Source organism: Chionomys nivalis, chromosome 2 (assembly GCF_950005125.1).
Source record: "Chionomys nivalis chromosome 2, mChiNiv1.1, whole genome shotgun sequence".
Taxonomy (NCBI): Eukaryota; Metazoa; Chordata; class Mammalia; order Rodentia; family Cricetidae; genus Chionomys; species Chionomys nivalis.
This window is the reverse complement of record NC_080087.1, coordinates 89,901,876-89,916,383: the sequence shown is the minus strand read 5'-3', so window position 1 is coordinate 89,916,383 and position 14,508 is coordinate 89,901,876. Positions and strand designations below refer to the sequence as shown.

At 41.7% G+C, this 14,508-nt stretch overlaps 1 protein-coding gene across 1 annotated transcript in view; it reads right to left on the bottom strand.

The window, feature by feature from the left end:
* LOC130864102 (zinc finger protein 700-like) overlaps positions 1-14,508 on the bottom strand; it is a 110,987-nt gene that overhangs the window by 79,985 nt on the left and 16,494 nt on the right. The window contains exon 3 of the mRNA XM_057754438.1: positions 3,781-3,873. Coding sequence (XP_057610421.1) covers positions 3,781-3,873 — 93 coding nt within the window. The remainder of the gene's footprint in view (positions 1-3,780; positions 3,874-14,508) is intronic.

The following is a 14,508-nucleotide window of genomic DNA, read 5'->3' as shown; positions in this document are numbered from 1 at the left end:
CTAATGCCATATCTTAGTTACTGTGAGCGTGGGACTTGAGGGGCAGCCACTGTATCCTTAGTCCCATCACACATATAGCCAGAAATAAGGTTCCTACATCATACAGCAGTTTTATTTTTCATACCTAAAAAGATTCCATAGTGGCTGGATAATTCTATATTATCACCACCTGTGTGCATGGGTTTATATATTCTCAATATTAATTCCATATTGAATGAGTACCTGGAAAAGGTATTTTTCCCCCTATGGGATACTTCTCCATTCTGACGACTGCTGGGTAGAAATTTTTTTTTTTTTTTTTTTTTTTTTTTGGTTTTTTGAGACAGGGTTTCTCTGTGGTTTTGGAGCCTGTCCTGGAACTAGCTCTTGTAGACCAGGCTGGTCTCGAACTCACAGAGATCCGCCTGCCTCTGCCTCCCGAGTGCTGGGATTAAAGGCGTGCGCCACCACCGCCCGGCTGCTGGGTAGAAATTTTACATTTAGGAAGATAGCATTCATTTTTTTGTTATTATAGCTGTTTTTGTTTGAGCTCTGGTCTCATCTACCATATTCTGGTCTAGAACTTACTATATGGATGGTAACCTTGAACGCCTCTCACTTTGTGGGTTTTTAGGCATGAATCACCATGCCCTGATAAATTCATATTCCACAGCTGTTTATATTCTATTCTATACACATTTTATTAAATTGTGTTCACATGAGTTTCTCCAGCTCTTTCAAGATTAAAGGCCTTCTGTTAAGGTCTCTGTTCTATAGGTAGAAGAGAAAAAATAGCTGTGTAGGTTCAATCTTTTATGTGTGGGGATCTACTTTTTAGAGAACTATCTTTTAAAGTCCTTTTGTTAAAACATGGATTCTTGGTAGTTTGAGAAAATGGTGGCTACCATTGTGTGATTACATTTCTTTTGGACCACTGTATAAGTTCAATACACAGTCTGTGCCAATGGTTTCTGCCAACAGCTTATTCCTTTTGCTAATATAGCCCTACAGTATTATTTGAGAGCAATTACAGTGATACGTCCAGCATCACACCTTTTCTACAGAATTCCAATGCTGGTTGGGATTATTTCTTCTGTAAGAAAATTACATGTTTATATTCTCCCGTTTTCTAAAGGCTGTGATGTCATTTCCTGGGAGGACACGGAATGTGTAGATAGCTTTCACTAAAATGATATTTTAGCAGCTGGCTAGATAGCTCAGCTGGAAAAGATGCTTGTTGTTCAAGCCTGGCAATGTGGCTCCAATCCTTAGAACCTACAGAAGAGAGGAAGGAAAGAGCTCCGCACAGTTGCCCTTTGACCTCCACAAATATGCTATAATGCAAATGCCCCAGTCAAATACAGCATGCCCCTCCACACAAGAACAATAAGATATTTAAAGATATTGTGAGTCTACTAATTGTGTTAATATAGGAACATGTGAGGTCTTTAATTACTCTAGTGTCTTCCGCAATCTCCCTTTTAAAAAATTAATTTATTTGTCTATATGTGAGAGTGCACACACGCCACACCACATGTGTGGAGGTCAGAGGACAAATACATAGGCTTTTCTTCCTTCCTTCAACCATACTGGTCTCTCGGACTGAATTTAAGCCCCTTTATCAACTGAGCCATCTCGCTAACCCCTCAATTTCATCACTATGTTACAGTTTTAACTGCACACACTACTTAGAACATGTGAGCAATGGAGCACAAATTTCAGATAACAATTAACAAATATGCTGGGTGTGGTGACGCACACCTTTAATCACAGCACACTCTGAAACAAAGGCACGCAGATCTCTGTAAGTTTAAGTCCAGCTTTGTCTACATAATAGATCATAATGTTCCAGGACGGCCAAGGTTATAAAGAGAAACCCTCAAAAAAAAGTAATAATAATAAATAATAAAAAGGAAACAAGAGCTGGGTGGTGATGGTGCACACCTTTAATCCCAGCACTTGGGAGGCAAAGGCAGGCGGATCTCTGTCTAGTTCGAGGTTAGCCTGGACTACAAGAGCTAGTTTCAGGACAGGCATCAACACAAAGAAACCCTGTTTCGAGAAAAAGAAAACAAGAGCAGAGCTAAAAAAAAAAAAAAAAAAAAAAAGTGGAAAGCAGTACCCCCACAGATCCATGTGCTTGAATGCTTGAACCATTGAACCATAGGGGTTGGCACTATTAAGAGTTGTGACCTTGTTGGAGTAGGTGTGGCCTTGTTGGAGGAAGTGTGTCACTGTGGAGGTGAGCTTTGAGGTCTTATATTCTCAAAGTATGCCCAGTGTGTCCCACAGTCCCCTCTGCTGTCTGCAGAATAAAACGTAGAATTCTCAGCTCCTTCTCCTACACCGTGTCTGCCTGCATGTCACCATTCTTCTCACCATGATAAGACCTCTGAACTGTAAACCAGCCCCAATTAAATGTATTCCTTTGTAAGACCATGGTCATGGTGCCTTTTCATAGCAATAAAACTCAAACTAAGACAACAGGTTGTCTTTTTTAAATAAATTAAAAAAAAAAAACGAGAACAAACAGGGAAAGGAATAATAGGGAACAGAAAAACATAGGTGATAATGAATCTGGTGACAAAATAATGAATACAAGGTTAAATAAGTATATAGGAAGAATAAAAATAATAAAAATATAAGCACAAAATAACTGACTAAAAAAGGAAAAAAGTAAAAACACTATGAAGTAAAGAGGTTAAAGAAGAGAGGAGAAAAACACATTTGTTTGTTTAATCTGTGTTCTCTGACAGTACTGTCTGTTAGGAGTCAATGGAGGGTGGCAGTTATTGGTGTGTTGCTAGAGTCTAATGTAAGTAAGTCCTTTGTTCTCACCTTACCAGAGAGTGCTGTATGTCAACTGACTGCTGGCCTCATCAAGGCTATGTGTCAGCAATAGGCCAGCATCCATTTAAAAACTTGCATGTTTGCATGTAAGGGAAACACACAACAGAAACAACCAATACTGGGTGATGGGTTGATATGGCTAATTCTTTCCAGAAACTGCAACAATCAAGAGTCTGGTCAGGGCTAGGTTGATGTGGGATCCCCCTCTGTATGCTGTGATTACCATTGATTAATAAGAAACTGCTTTGGACCTATAGCAGGGCAGAACAGAGGTAGGCAGAGAAAAGTAAACTGAATGTTGGGAGGAAGAAGGTGCAGTCAAGAAACTGCCATGTAGCCGCCACCTGGAACAGATATGTCGTAATCTTGCCAGTAAGCCACAGCCCAGTGACAATACACAGATTAATACAAATGGGTTAAATTAAGGTGTAAGAGTTATCCAATAAGAAGCTAGAGCTTGAGGACTACTGAGAACTCAAGAACAATGGCAATGGGTTTTTGATCCTACTGCACGTACTGGCTTTGTGGGAGCCTAGGCAGTTTGGATACTCCTCTTAATAGACCGGGATGGAGGTGGATGGTCTTTGGACTTCCCACAGGGCAGGAAACCCTGATTGCTCTTAGGGCAGACAAGGGAGGGGGACTTGGTTGGGGGATGGGGAGGGAAATGTGAGGTGGTGGTGGGGAGGAGGCAGAAATCTTTAATAAATAAATAAATAAATAGAAAAAAAAAGAGAAGAACAATAAAAAAAAAAAAAAAAAAGCTAGAGCTACTGGGCCAAGTAGTGATTTAATTAATACAGTTTCCGTGTGGTGATTTCGAGGCTGAAGAGCCGGGAACAAACAAGTGGCCTCCCACAACACTAGGTATGGTGGTAAAAAGTTCAATAATAATCAATATAATGAACTCTCCTTTTGCTGGCCTCCCTAGCTCAGTCTGCATTCACTGACCTGGAAGGCTCTGGATAGAGGCTTCTGCTACACTCCATGGCCCGTATCCATGCTCCAACTTGAAGATCAACTCGGGTTTGGACATGCAGTACCCTGTAAGTGAGAAACAATAAAGAAACTTTGAAAAAGTGTTAGGTTTAGCCCACAAATATAAGGCAACAGAGCTAATTTGGGTCCTGTGCTTTGATCAGTGAAATCAGAAACTTTCATTAGAGGGTCTACACTAACAGTCTTCACTGGCAAGAATGTCATCTTCAATCAGCATAATGATTTCCAAAAAATATAAGAAAACAGAGGTGAATAAAAGAGAAGACACAATAATTTTTTTTTTTTAAAAAGATATTTGTGATGATTTGGAAGAAAATGGTCCTCAAAGGAAATAGCCTTGTTGTAGGAAGTGTGTCACTGTGGAGACAGGCTTCAAGGACTCTTTTGATTGAGCTTCCCCCAGTGTGTCTGTCCGTCAACTTCCTGTTGCCTGCAAGATGTAGGACTCTCAGCTCTCCAGCACCATGTCTACCTGCAGGCCTTCATGCTCCCCGCCATGATGACAATGGACTGACCCTCTGAAAATGTAAGTGAGGCCCCTCAATTAAATGTTTTCCTTGTAAGAGTTGCCACTGTCATGATGTATTTTCACAGCAATAGAAACCCTAATACTTAAAACAAATTATATAGGAGAATAATCATAAAAACAATCAGCCAAGGGACTGAAGAGATGGCTCAGTGGATAAGAATACTTGATACTGTACAGACCCAGATTCAGTTTCCAGCACCCACATCAGGTGGCAAACAACCACCTGTAACTCTAGTTCTAGCAAATATAACTCTTTTCTGTCCTCTGCAGGTATTGCATACCTGTGGCATAAATACAAATGACTTTTAAAAAAATGCTTTAGGTAAACTAAATTACTAGGTATGGTTAAGCCAATATTTAATTCCAGCATTTGTAAGGCAGAGGCAGGCACATCACTTTGAGTTAAAGGTCAGTCTGGTCTATGTAATGAGTCCTAGGCCAGCCAGGGCCATATAGTGAAACATTTTCTCAAAAATAAACAAATTAAGTTAACCCAAGCAGAGTTTTAAAAATTGAAAGAATATAAGGCTAATTTAAAATGCATCCATCACCACTGAAAAGTAAATATTCCTTCCATGTTTATTTTATAGAAAATATAAGGACACCAAATAATAATTAAGAGAGACTAGGCATACATCAAAAAATGACTCAGGGTTATAATCATACAGGAAAAATAGAAGAAAGCCTAGAGTTGTATATATAGTAACACACACTGGAGGTACAGCCATGCATTTTAGCTGTTACCATATTCACCAGCATTACAATGACTTCAAAGCTACACATGAACACAGCATCCAAACCTCAGGTACAGTAACCCTAATGAACAAAGAGAGGCACAGAAAAACCAACAGAGAACATAAAATAATTATGGTCATGTGTGATTCCTACTAGGAATGCAGCACTCACCATATGGAAATCTGAAACCCTCATATCCATGCACTAAATAATATATAGCTGTATTTCTAGATATAGTGGCATCTGCCATTAATCCCAGAAGTCAGGAGTCAGGGCAAACTGATTTCTGTGAGTTTCAGGGCAGCCAGATTTGTATAGTGAGACCCTGTCTCCAAAAGACCACTATTATCAAAACAAAAACAGTCATGAATACAAGGATACATAAAAGGTATTTTTATCTTCATGGGAAAAAACTTCAGTAAACTATGATTATATGTAAGAAACCCGCAGCCCAAGGCTAGGGGAGTGCGGCAAGCCTGAGATGATTTTCTCTAGGAACACAGCAGGATATCTCTCTAACCACCTTTTAGCCTACTAATGAAGACATATGCACCTGATAAGTAAAGAAACAACAAAGGAGAAAGCGGAATGGAAAGGCAAGGCTATCTACAGATGATGTTATAAGGAGAAAACCGTAGACTCTGAACAGAGGACAATGGATGACATAACATGTGACATCAAACTTCACACCTTCTCTGTGCATCAAGAACAAATCTGCAGGGACCAGAGAGATGGCTCAGGGGTTAAGAGCACTGGATGCTCTTCCAAAGGTCCTGAGTTCAATTCCCAGCAATCACAGGGTAGCTCACAGCCATCTGTAAAGAGATCGGGTGCCCTCTTCTGGCCTGCAGGCATATATGCAGACAGAATACTGTATATATAGTAAATAAATAAATCCAAAAAAAAAAAAAAAAGAGCAGGGCAATGGTGGCACATGCCTTTAATCCCAGCACTTGGGAGGCAGAGACAGGCGGATCTCTGTGAGGGCAGCCTGGTCTACAGATCAAGTTCCAAGACTGTCTCCATAACTACTGAGAAACTCTGTATCAAAAAACAAAAAACAAAGGACAAATTTGTTGAGAAATTCAGAACAATCCCCTTAAAAATGGCCAGGCATGGTAGTGTATTTATGCATTTAATCCCAGCATTTAGGAGCCAGAGGAAACCACATTTCTAGGAGCTTGAGACCAACCTGGTCTATATACCAAGTTCCAGACCAACCAAGTGCAATCCTGTCTAAAACAAACAAAAACAGAAAGCAAACAAACAAAAAGAAAAGAAAAGATTCAGTATTGGGGCTGGAGACATGTTTCAGTGGTTAAGAGAACTTACTGATCTTTCAGAGGCTGTGAGTTCAAGTCCCAGCAACTGCACAATGGCACGCAACCATTGTTAACTATAGTTTTGGAGGATCTATCACCCACTTTTGGCCTCCCAGGGAATCAGGCTTTTATGTGGTACATAGATACACATGCATACGAAACTCAAACACATTAAATAAATTTTAAAAATAGATTTTATTCAAGATGGTGACAGCTGCCAGCACCTGTGGGACCACGGAACAACTCCAAGGAGCCTGAGAGACCCCTGGAGGCTCTGAGGGGAGGTGCACAGCGGAGGACTCTGAAGAGCCCACACTATCTCCTGATGGGAAGAAGCTGTCTTAAAGTGGTCTCATGAAACTGGAAGGGAAGGATGGTGAAGCAGAGGTGCATGAGGAACAATGGTGAGACCAGAGTGTGGCCCAGCAGACAGTGTTGTTGCTGAGTAGGGCTCATCCCCAGCCCACCGCTGCAGGGACTGGGGAGCACTGCCGAGGAGTGCTGGCAGGCTGTGCTCTGACCTCGCTGCCCAGCCACACAATTGCCCTGACTGAGCAATGAAAGGATGTCCAAGACACAGAATGGTTCATTTTCTGGATTGAGCTTCCTCAAAAGACCTCTATGGTCTGTGCTGCCAAGATTCTACATGTAATTTTCAGCACTGCCGAAAATAAATACAAATAAAAACATTAAAAGTACTGAACCTTGAAAAAGTTTAAAAGTTTTCTTCCAGATTTACTTCATGTGTATGAGGACTTGGCAGCACAGACTATGGAGGTCTTTCTAGGAGCCTGCATGTTTGTATATGCACCAAGTGCATGTCTGGTACCTATAGAGCTCAGAAGGGGGCATCAGATACCCGGGAACTGGAGTCAGAGATGGCTGTAAGCCTATAAGCCACTATGTGGATGCTGGAAAACCAAACCTGAATCCTTTTTTTTTGGTCAAGACAGGGTTTCTCTGTAGCTTTAGTGCCTGTCTTGGAACTAGTTCTTGTAGACCAGGCTGGCCTCAAACTCAAAGAGATTCACCTGCCTCTGCCTCCCAAGTCCTGGGATTAAAGGCGTGTGCCACCACCAACTGGCCCAAATTGAATCCTTGGTGAGAGCAACACGTTTTTAATGGCCGAGCCATCTCTCCAAACCCTCAGCACACTGAAGGCACACATAAAGGCACGGCAGGAGGCAGAGGCGGCTGAATTTCTTGAGTTTGAGGCTGCCCTGGTCTACAGAGTTCCAGGACACCTGGGTCTAAACAGAAAAATCTTGTATCAGAAAGCAAACAAACAAAGACTATATGGCTCAGTGGTTAAGAACACTTACTGCTCTTGCAGAGGACTGAAGTTCAGTTTGTCACATCCACACAGTAGCTTACAACCATATATAACTCTAGTTCCCGGGCATCTGATGCCCTTTTCTGACCCCACAGGCTCCTGCATTCAGGCGCACACACACACACACACACACACACACAGATAGAGAGAGAGAGAGAGAGAGAGAGAGAGAGAGATAGCAGATAGAACCCAGTGAGAGGACGTGCATGAGGTCATTTCCCCAATGATGTCAGCATCCCTTCTGTCCTTCCTGACTGCAATGAGGCAAATGGCATTGTAGCGCCACATCTTCTCCGCTATGGTGCCTCTTTCACCACAGGCTCAAAGTAACACAGCCTATGGTATGAATGAGATACCCCATAGTCTCAGGCATTGGAATACTTTGTTCCTAGTGGGTGGCACGACTTAGTGAAAGGTAGAAGGGTCCTTGATAAAAGAAGGATGTCACCAGGGAAGGGTTCTGGAAATTCAAAGACTTGTCATTCCCAGGTTTCTTGTTCTCTACTTCCCTTTTGTGGGTGGAGATAGCTCTCAGCTGTTGTTGCTACCATGTCAGCTTTCTGCCATGCTTCCCCAGCAGGACAGTAATAGTCTCTCAGCCCTCTGAAACCATAAATCCCAAATAAACCCTTACTTCTAGATGCTGCCTTGGTCACGACATTTTAACACAGCAGTAAAAACATAACCAAGACACCAAGGAACAACTGACTGAAACCTTTGAATACCACAAGCCAACAAAACTCTTCCCTCCTGATAAGCTATTTAATTGCAATCCTGTTGAGTAATGTAGATATCTACCAGTGTCAGAAAGGTATGGAACAGACCTTCTTTCTCACCGTATGCAGAAATCAGTTAAAACTGGATCACAATTTAAATATGAGACCTGAAACTACAAAATTGTTAGCATACACAGAAAACACTTAGTCAGGGGTTCTATTACTGTAAAGAAACACCATGACCATGGGAACACTTACAAAGGAAAACATTAAATTGAGGTGGCAGCTAATAGCTTCAGAGGTTTACTCCACTATCGTTTTGGTGAAGAGCAGGGAGGCTGGCTGTATGGCGGTGACCTAAGGTGAAGGAACACTGTCAATCTGTTTAAAACTGGGAAAATGGCCTGAAGAGACATTTTTCAAACACCAGTAGTCCACAAAAATATAAATAGATGGTCACCACTCCTAGACATGAAAGCATCAATCACAGCCACAAGGAGGTGCTGCTTCTCTCATCTCATGGTCACCTAAGATGGACAATAACAAATGCTGAAAAAGCCCCGAAAAGGATGGCACTAATTACAACCTAGTACAGCTACTATGAAATACAGTACAACGCAGCCTCAAAAAACTAAACAGAACTACAGCATGATGCTACTACTGCACCGCTGGGTGAACAGTAGAGAGAAATGAGCGCTATGCAGAGAAATCTGTAGCTCCCTCTGTATTACAAAGTCATTCACAAAAGCCAAGTTAAGTGTCCATCAACAGAGGAGGGTGGAGGACTGTGGCACACAGACTAACACGGCTCTGCTGAAATGAATAAAAATTCCTCTAGTGACATGGACACCACTGGAGGGTGTTATGTTGCTACTGTGTTGCTATTTTCTCTGAGCTTAAAGCTAATCAGCAGTGGTGACCTGTAGCAGAAACTGGCAGCGCTGTGGGACAATGGTCTTGTACCCTGCCACTTGTATTAATAAAATGCTGATTGGCCAGTAGCCAGGCAGGAAGCATAGGTGGGGCAACCAGGCAGGAAATAGAGGCGGGGTGACAAGATGACAAGAACAGGAGAATTCTGGGAAGAGAAAAGACTCAGTCTGTGGTCATAACCCAGACACAGAGGAAGCAAGATGAGAATGTCTCGCTGATTAAAGGTGCCAAGCCACGTGGCTAACACAGACAAAAATTATGGGTTAATGTAGGATGTAAGAGTTAATAAGAAGCCTGAGCTATTTATTTGGCCAACCAGTTTATGATTAATGTAAACCTCTGTGTGTTTCTTTGGGACTGAACGGCTGCAGGACCGGGTAGAACAGAAACCTCTGTCAACCCACTGGCCCATGATCATGGCAACAGAGATCTCTGGGTCTAGAATGATGATAATATAATTCCATTCAGGACTGGTTTTTAGTCAACTATGTAGCACAAGTAGGTAAAAATTGAGTATGATTGGGACTTTTTGGTGGTACAATTGACTGAATTCCCTTATTCTCTGGGAATCCTATTAATTTCACTTATTCTCTATGCTGGAATCAATGGAATCCTTCTTTGGGCTTATCTACTCACTTCACAGTGGGGAACAGATGTTTCTTTATTGTAGTGGAAATCTAGTAGAGTCATTGTAATTACAGTAAACATTAGACTAGAATAGTTATCTTCACTGTATCTAGGGTAAACATCAGAATGAAACAGTTGTTTGTTGGAGGTATTTAGACCTTGGAAAAATCACTGTAGAAAACTGATGGGGGCTGCCTGGCGGTGGTGGCGCACGCCTTTAATCCCAGCACTTGGGAAGCAGAGGCAGGCGGATCTCTGTGAGTTCGAGACCAGCCTGGTCTACAGAGCTAGTTCCAGGACAGGCTCCAAAGCCACAGAGAAACCCTGTCTCGGAAAAAAAAAAAAAAAAAAAAAAAGAAAACTGATGGGGGATATTAGATCACACTGTGAACCCCAATTTGCTGATTAAATAAAATTAACCTGATTTTGCTCTGATTAAGTAAAATTAACTATTGTGGAATAATCCTTTTATACATTGTGAATATTTGTCACTTGGATTGGTGACTTGGAAAGCTGACTGGCCAGTAGCCAGGCAGGAAGAATAGGCAATCAAACTATTGACACTGGGGAACAGGGCGGAGTCAGAGGAATCACCAGCCAGACGGAGAGGAAGTAAGACATGCCAGAGAGATGAATGCCACAAACCTCAGGGTGGCACACAGATGAATAGAAATGGGTTCATTTAAATTGTAAGAGCTAGTTAGCAATAACCCTGAGCTATTGGTCAAGCATTTATAATTAAAACTCTGAATGGTTATTTGGGAGCAGGTGGTTGGAAAAGGAAAACTCCACCTACAATTATCCTTGGGTCAGGAGGCTGAGTTAGCAACCAGTTGACAGAAAATAATCATAGAGCATCAAAGGGCACCCAGGAGAGACAGACAGACATAGGAAATAGGTGGGATTCAGAGTGGCACATTTTTCTGGTTAGGCAAAGCAGAAGCACAGGTCTTTTGGAAATGCCCAGCAAGGAGAGGTTAGCTTTTTGCTACTCAACCTCTCTTAGCTTGCAGGTTTTTACCCCAGCCTTTGAATCTCAATTCTTATTTATAAACAGAAAAATAGATATAGTTAAAGCTATGTTTATTGAGGCAGCAAGGGCCAATGCCTTCAGGAACAGAATTCCCTACGGCTGCAGCCTGAGTGGCCAGGCCACAGCTAGAGAAACAGGCCAGTAATTGCTGAGTTGCAATTGCTGGCTGAAATGGCAGCAGGTTAGAGTGCAGCCACTGTGCTGAAGTTAAAACAACAGAAAATGGTGATTGTTTTCTGTGACTTAGAGTTATTTTTCTGAAGGAGCTTTACAGCCTTTGTATGGCTTTAGTCATGAGACAGTCCTGACACACTTGGAATCCTTGCATTACTGGGTATGGCAAATAGTATACAATGATGTTTGTTAGGAGCCGCTTGTTGGTTCCCAGCTGCTCAGCCCCAAAATAATCACAGAAACTATATTATTTAAAACACTGCTTGGCCCATTAGCTCTAGCTTCTTACTGGCTAACTCTTACTTCTTAATTTAACCCATTTCTATTAATCTGTGTATTGTCACATGGCTGTGGCTTACTAGGTAAAGTTCCATCTGGTGTCTCTCTTTGGCAGGGGCTACATGGCTTCTCCCTGACTCTGCCCTTCTTTCTCCCAGCATTCAATTTAGTTTTCCCCACCTAGCTCTACTCCCCTATAGCTCTGCTATAGGCCCAAAGCAGTTCTTTTATTAACCAATGATATTCACAGCATCAAGAGGGGAATCCTACATCACTTCCCCTTATCTGTTTAAATGAAGAAGGAAGGTTTTAACTTTAACATAGTAAAATTACATATAATACAACAGGTATCAAGCAAGAATTACACTTACAATATTGATATTTACTTTATCCTTTATCATAACTAAGGAAAACTATAATTATAAATTCTTCAACTCTATCAAAGATTCCAGAAGGATATAATATTGCCTAATAGGAAGTATATTGTAAACAACTTCCAAAACTCTAGAAATGACAAAAAACATCTCACTGCCTGTACAGTCACCCAAAGTTCTTCTGTACCGTTGGGGCATCCATTTTCAGCCTACAGGCCCATAGTATCCAGCAGCCTTTTCCATGAAGCAGGAAATTTCAAAGATAGTTCTACCTATCTTGACAATTTGTCAGTCACTTTCTTCTGTGCCCTGTAAAATGTCCTGCAGACTCTTTCATGAAACAGGAACCCCAAAGGATGGTCTCACCTTTAAGCAAGTTCAACTGTCATTTCTCTGTGGGTCCTGCATGTTCAGTTTATCAAGCAGTCCAGGCAAGAGCAGTTTCTTGACCAAATGGCTAACAAACTCCATAAGGAGCCTCTTCAATGTCTATCTTCCTCTTAAAGTAGATTGGTGCTACCAGGAGCAGATGTGTCTCATAGTCATGAAAAGTCTTAAGTTATTAAAACATTTTAAATATCGTATTCTGAAAGTCTTTGTGTCAGGAGCCGTGTCCCCCCAAAATTTACAGGAAGCACCGCCGTGAGAAGTTTTTGCAGAGGGCTTCACTTCCCAATTGTATTGAGAATAGTCTTATTGACCAAGCCTATCTCACACCCAAATTAACTGTTAATAGAGAGCTGTTAGCAGAACCTGCCTCACATTCCAAACTATCTAGAGAACTAGGTGGGTCACCTTGTGACTTCCCGACCAAGGAATCTTGACCTGACCCATCGTAACCTCTTGGACGTGATGGGCGTGGACCACGTGGCAAGACCCCGTGCCCCAGCCCCCCAAGCTCCCCATCCAGGGGCTATATAAGCTGTAACCATGACTCTAATAAACGGAGGCTTTGACAAATAAGCTTAGCCTCCTTCCCCTTATCAGCCTATGCCTTTCAGGTGGTGCCTCTCCGTGACCCTGGAATAACTGGCCAGCCAGGCGGGTTACAAACCCTGGACAGAGTAACCCGTCGAGGCGGTATACAGTGGCGCCCGAACCAGTGACTCGGAGCACGGTTAACTTTCCGGACGACGATGCGCAGTCCCGGGACAACAAGAAAAAATAGAAGATTCTGCAGCTGTAGAACTCGGACAGATCTGCAGGATGAGGTAGGCGCAGGTTCGCTGTCGTCCCATAAGACATAGGCCAGTCGCTCTCAAGGAAAGAAAAATTCATAAAGAAATTTCAGCAATCACTCAGGGTAAGAGGAGTAAGAGTAAAAAAAAGAGATTTAGTTGCATTTTTTTGTTTTATAGATAAAATATGCCTCTGGTTAGTTTTAACAGGCCCAGAAATACACCCTGTTCTCCGCGTCTTCCTTAGTCAGCCAGAAAGGACTCCGCAGCCACTGCCCTGTGCTCTGACTGCTCCCGATAGCATGCCTTTGATTCAGAAATTGTTCAATACAAAGCTGCCCTTAAGGCCCAAATAGAAGGTCTCAAACAAGTTCTTGCATTGCATCATGAGCTCTCAGAGCTCTCCTCTCAGATTCGGGACTTACAATTCACTATGGAAAAAGGCAGGATTTTAGACAAACGGGCAAACGGAGCTAGACAAGCAAAAGCTGCTGAGCTCCACCCTGATTCCACAGAAGACCCCCTAGGGCTAGAGAGCCTGTGTCTTAGCCTCCTGCCATGTGGAGCTGAGGCAGCCAGACAGGTTGGCTGTAAGGAGGTCTGGACTCAGAAAGTTACAGCTTCAGGACAATAAAAGGAGATAAATGTGCTTCTTTTCCATTCCAAAAATCTTGCTTCTTGGTCAAAAATCTTTAGTTTGTAGGCATATAAATTTATATCTAAGGTAGATTAATTTCAGTACTGTGGTTCTGTAGAAAAGTTTTGAAATCAAAGACTTTGAGATACATTCAGAGGATTTTTAAAAATTGTTTAGGATATCTTGAATTTTTATTTCTTTCTTATAAAGTTGAGGATTGTTCTTTCGAGTTCTGTGAAAAATGTTGCTATAATTTTAATGTGCATTTATATTAAATTTGTGAGTTCTGTGAGGAATGTTGCTATAATTTTTAATGGACATTTACACTGAATCTGTAGACTGCTTTCAGTGAAATTGTCATTTTTGCTATGTTTTCTTCTACTTTCCCAAGAAAATAGGAGATCTTTATTTTCTAATGTCTTAAATTTTTTCTTAAAAGAGTTAAAGCTCTTATCGTACAAGTTTTTTCATTTGTACGCCCGCTCTTGGGTGGGAGTCGTATTGTCTCAGCTTGTGGTCCTTTCCTGTTGGTTGAGGGTAAACTGCTGAGACTCAGGCCTCAGGCCTCTCACAAAATTTATCGAGGGCCAGAGTTATACTCTTAACAATAATGGTTAAAAATAAAAAAACATTTTCGCCTTCACAAGCAGAGGTAACAGGACCCAAAAACTTATGTCCTGCTTGCTTGGAGTTACTCCAAGATATTTTGTGGTATTCATGGATATTTAAAAGGAGGATGTCTCATTTATCCTAGGTGTAAAAGAGATACACTTGGGTTATTTTCAGATTCTGGCTATGATAAAGTAGTTC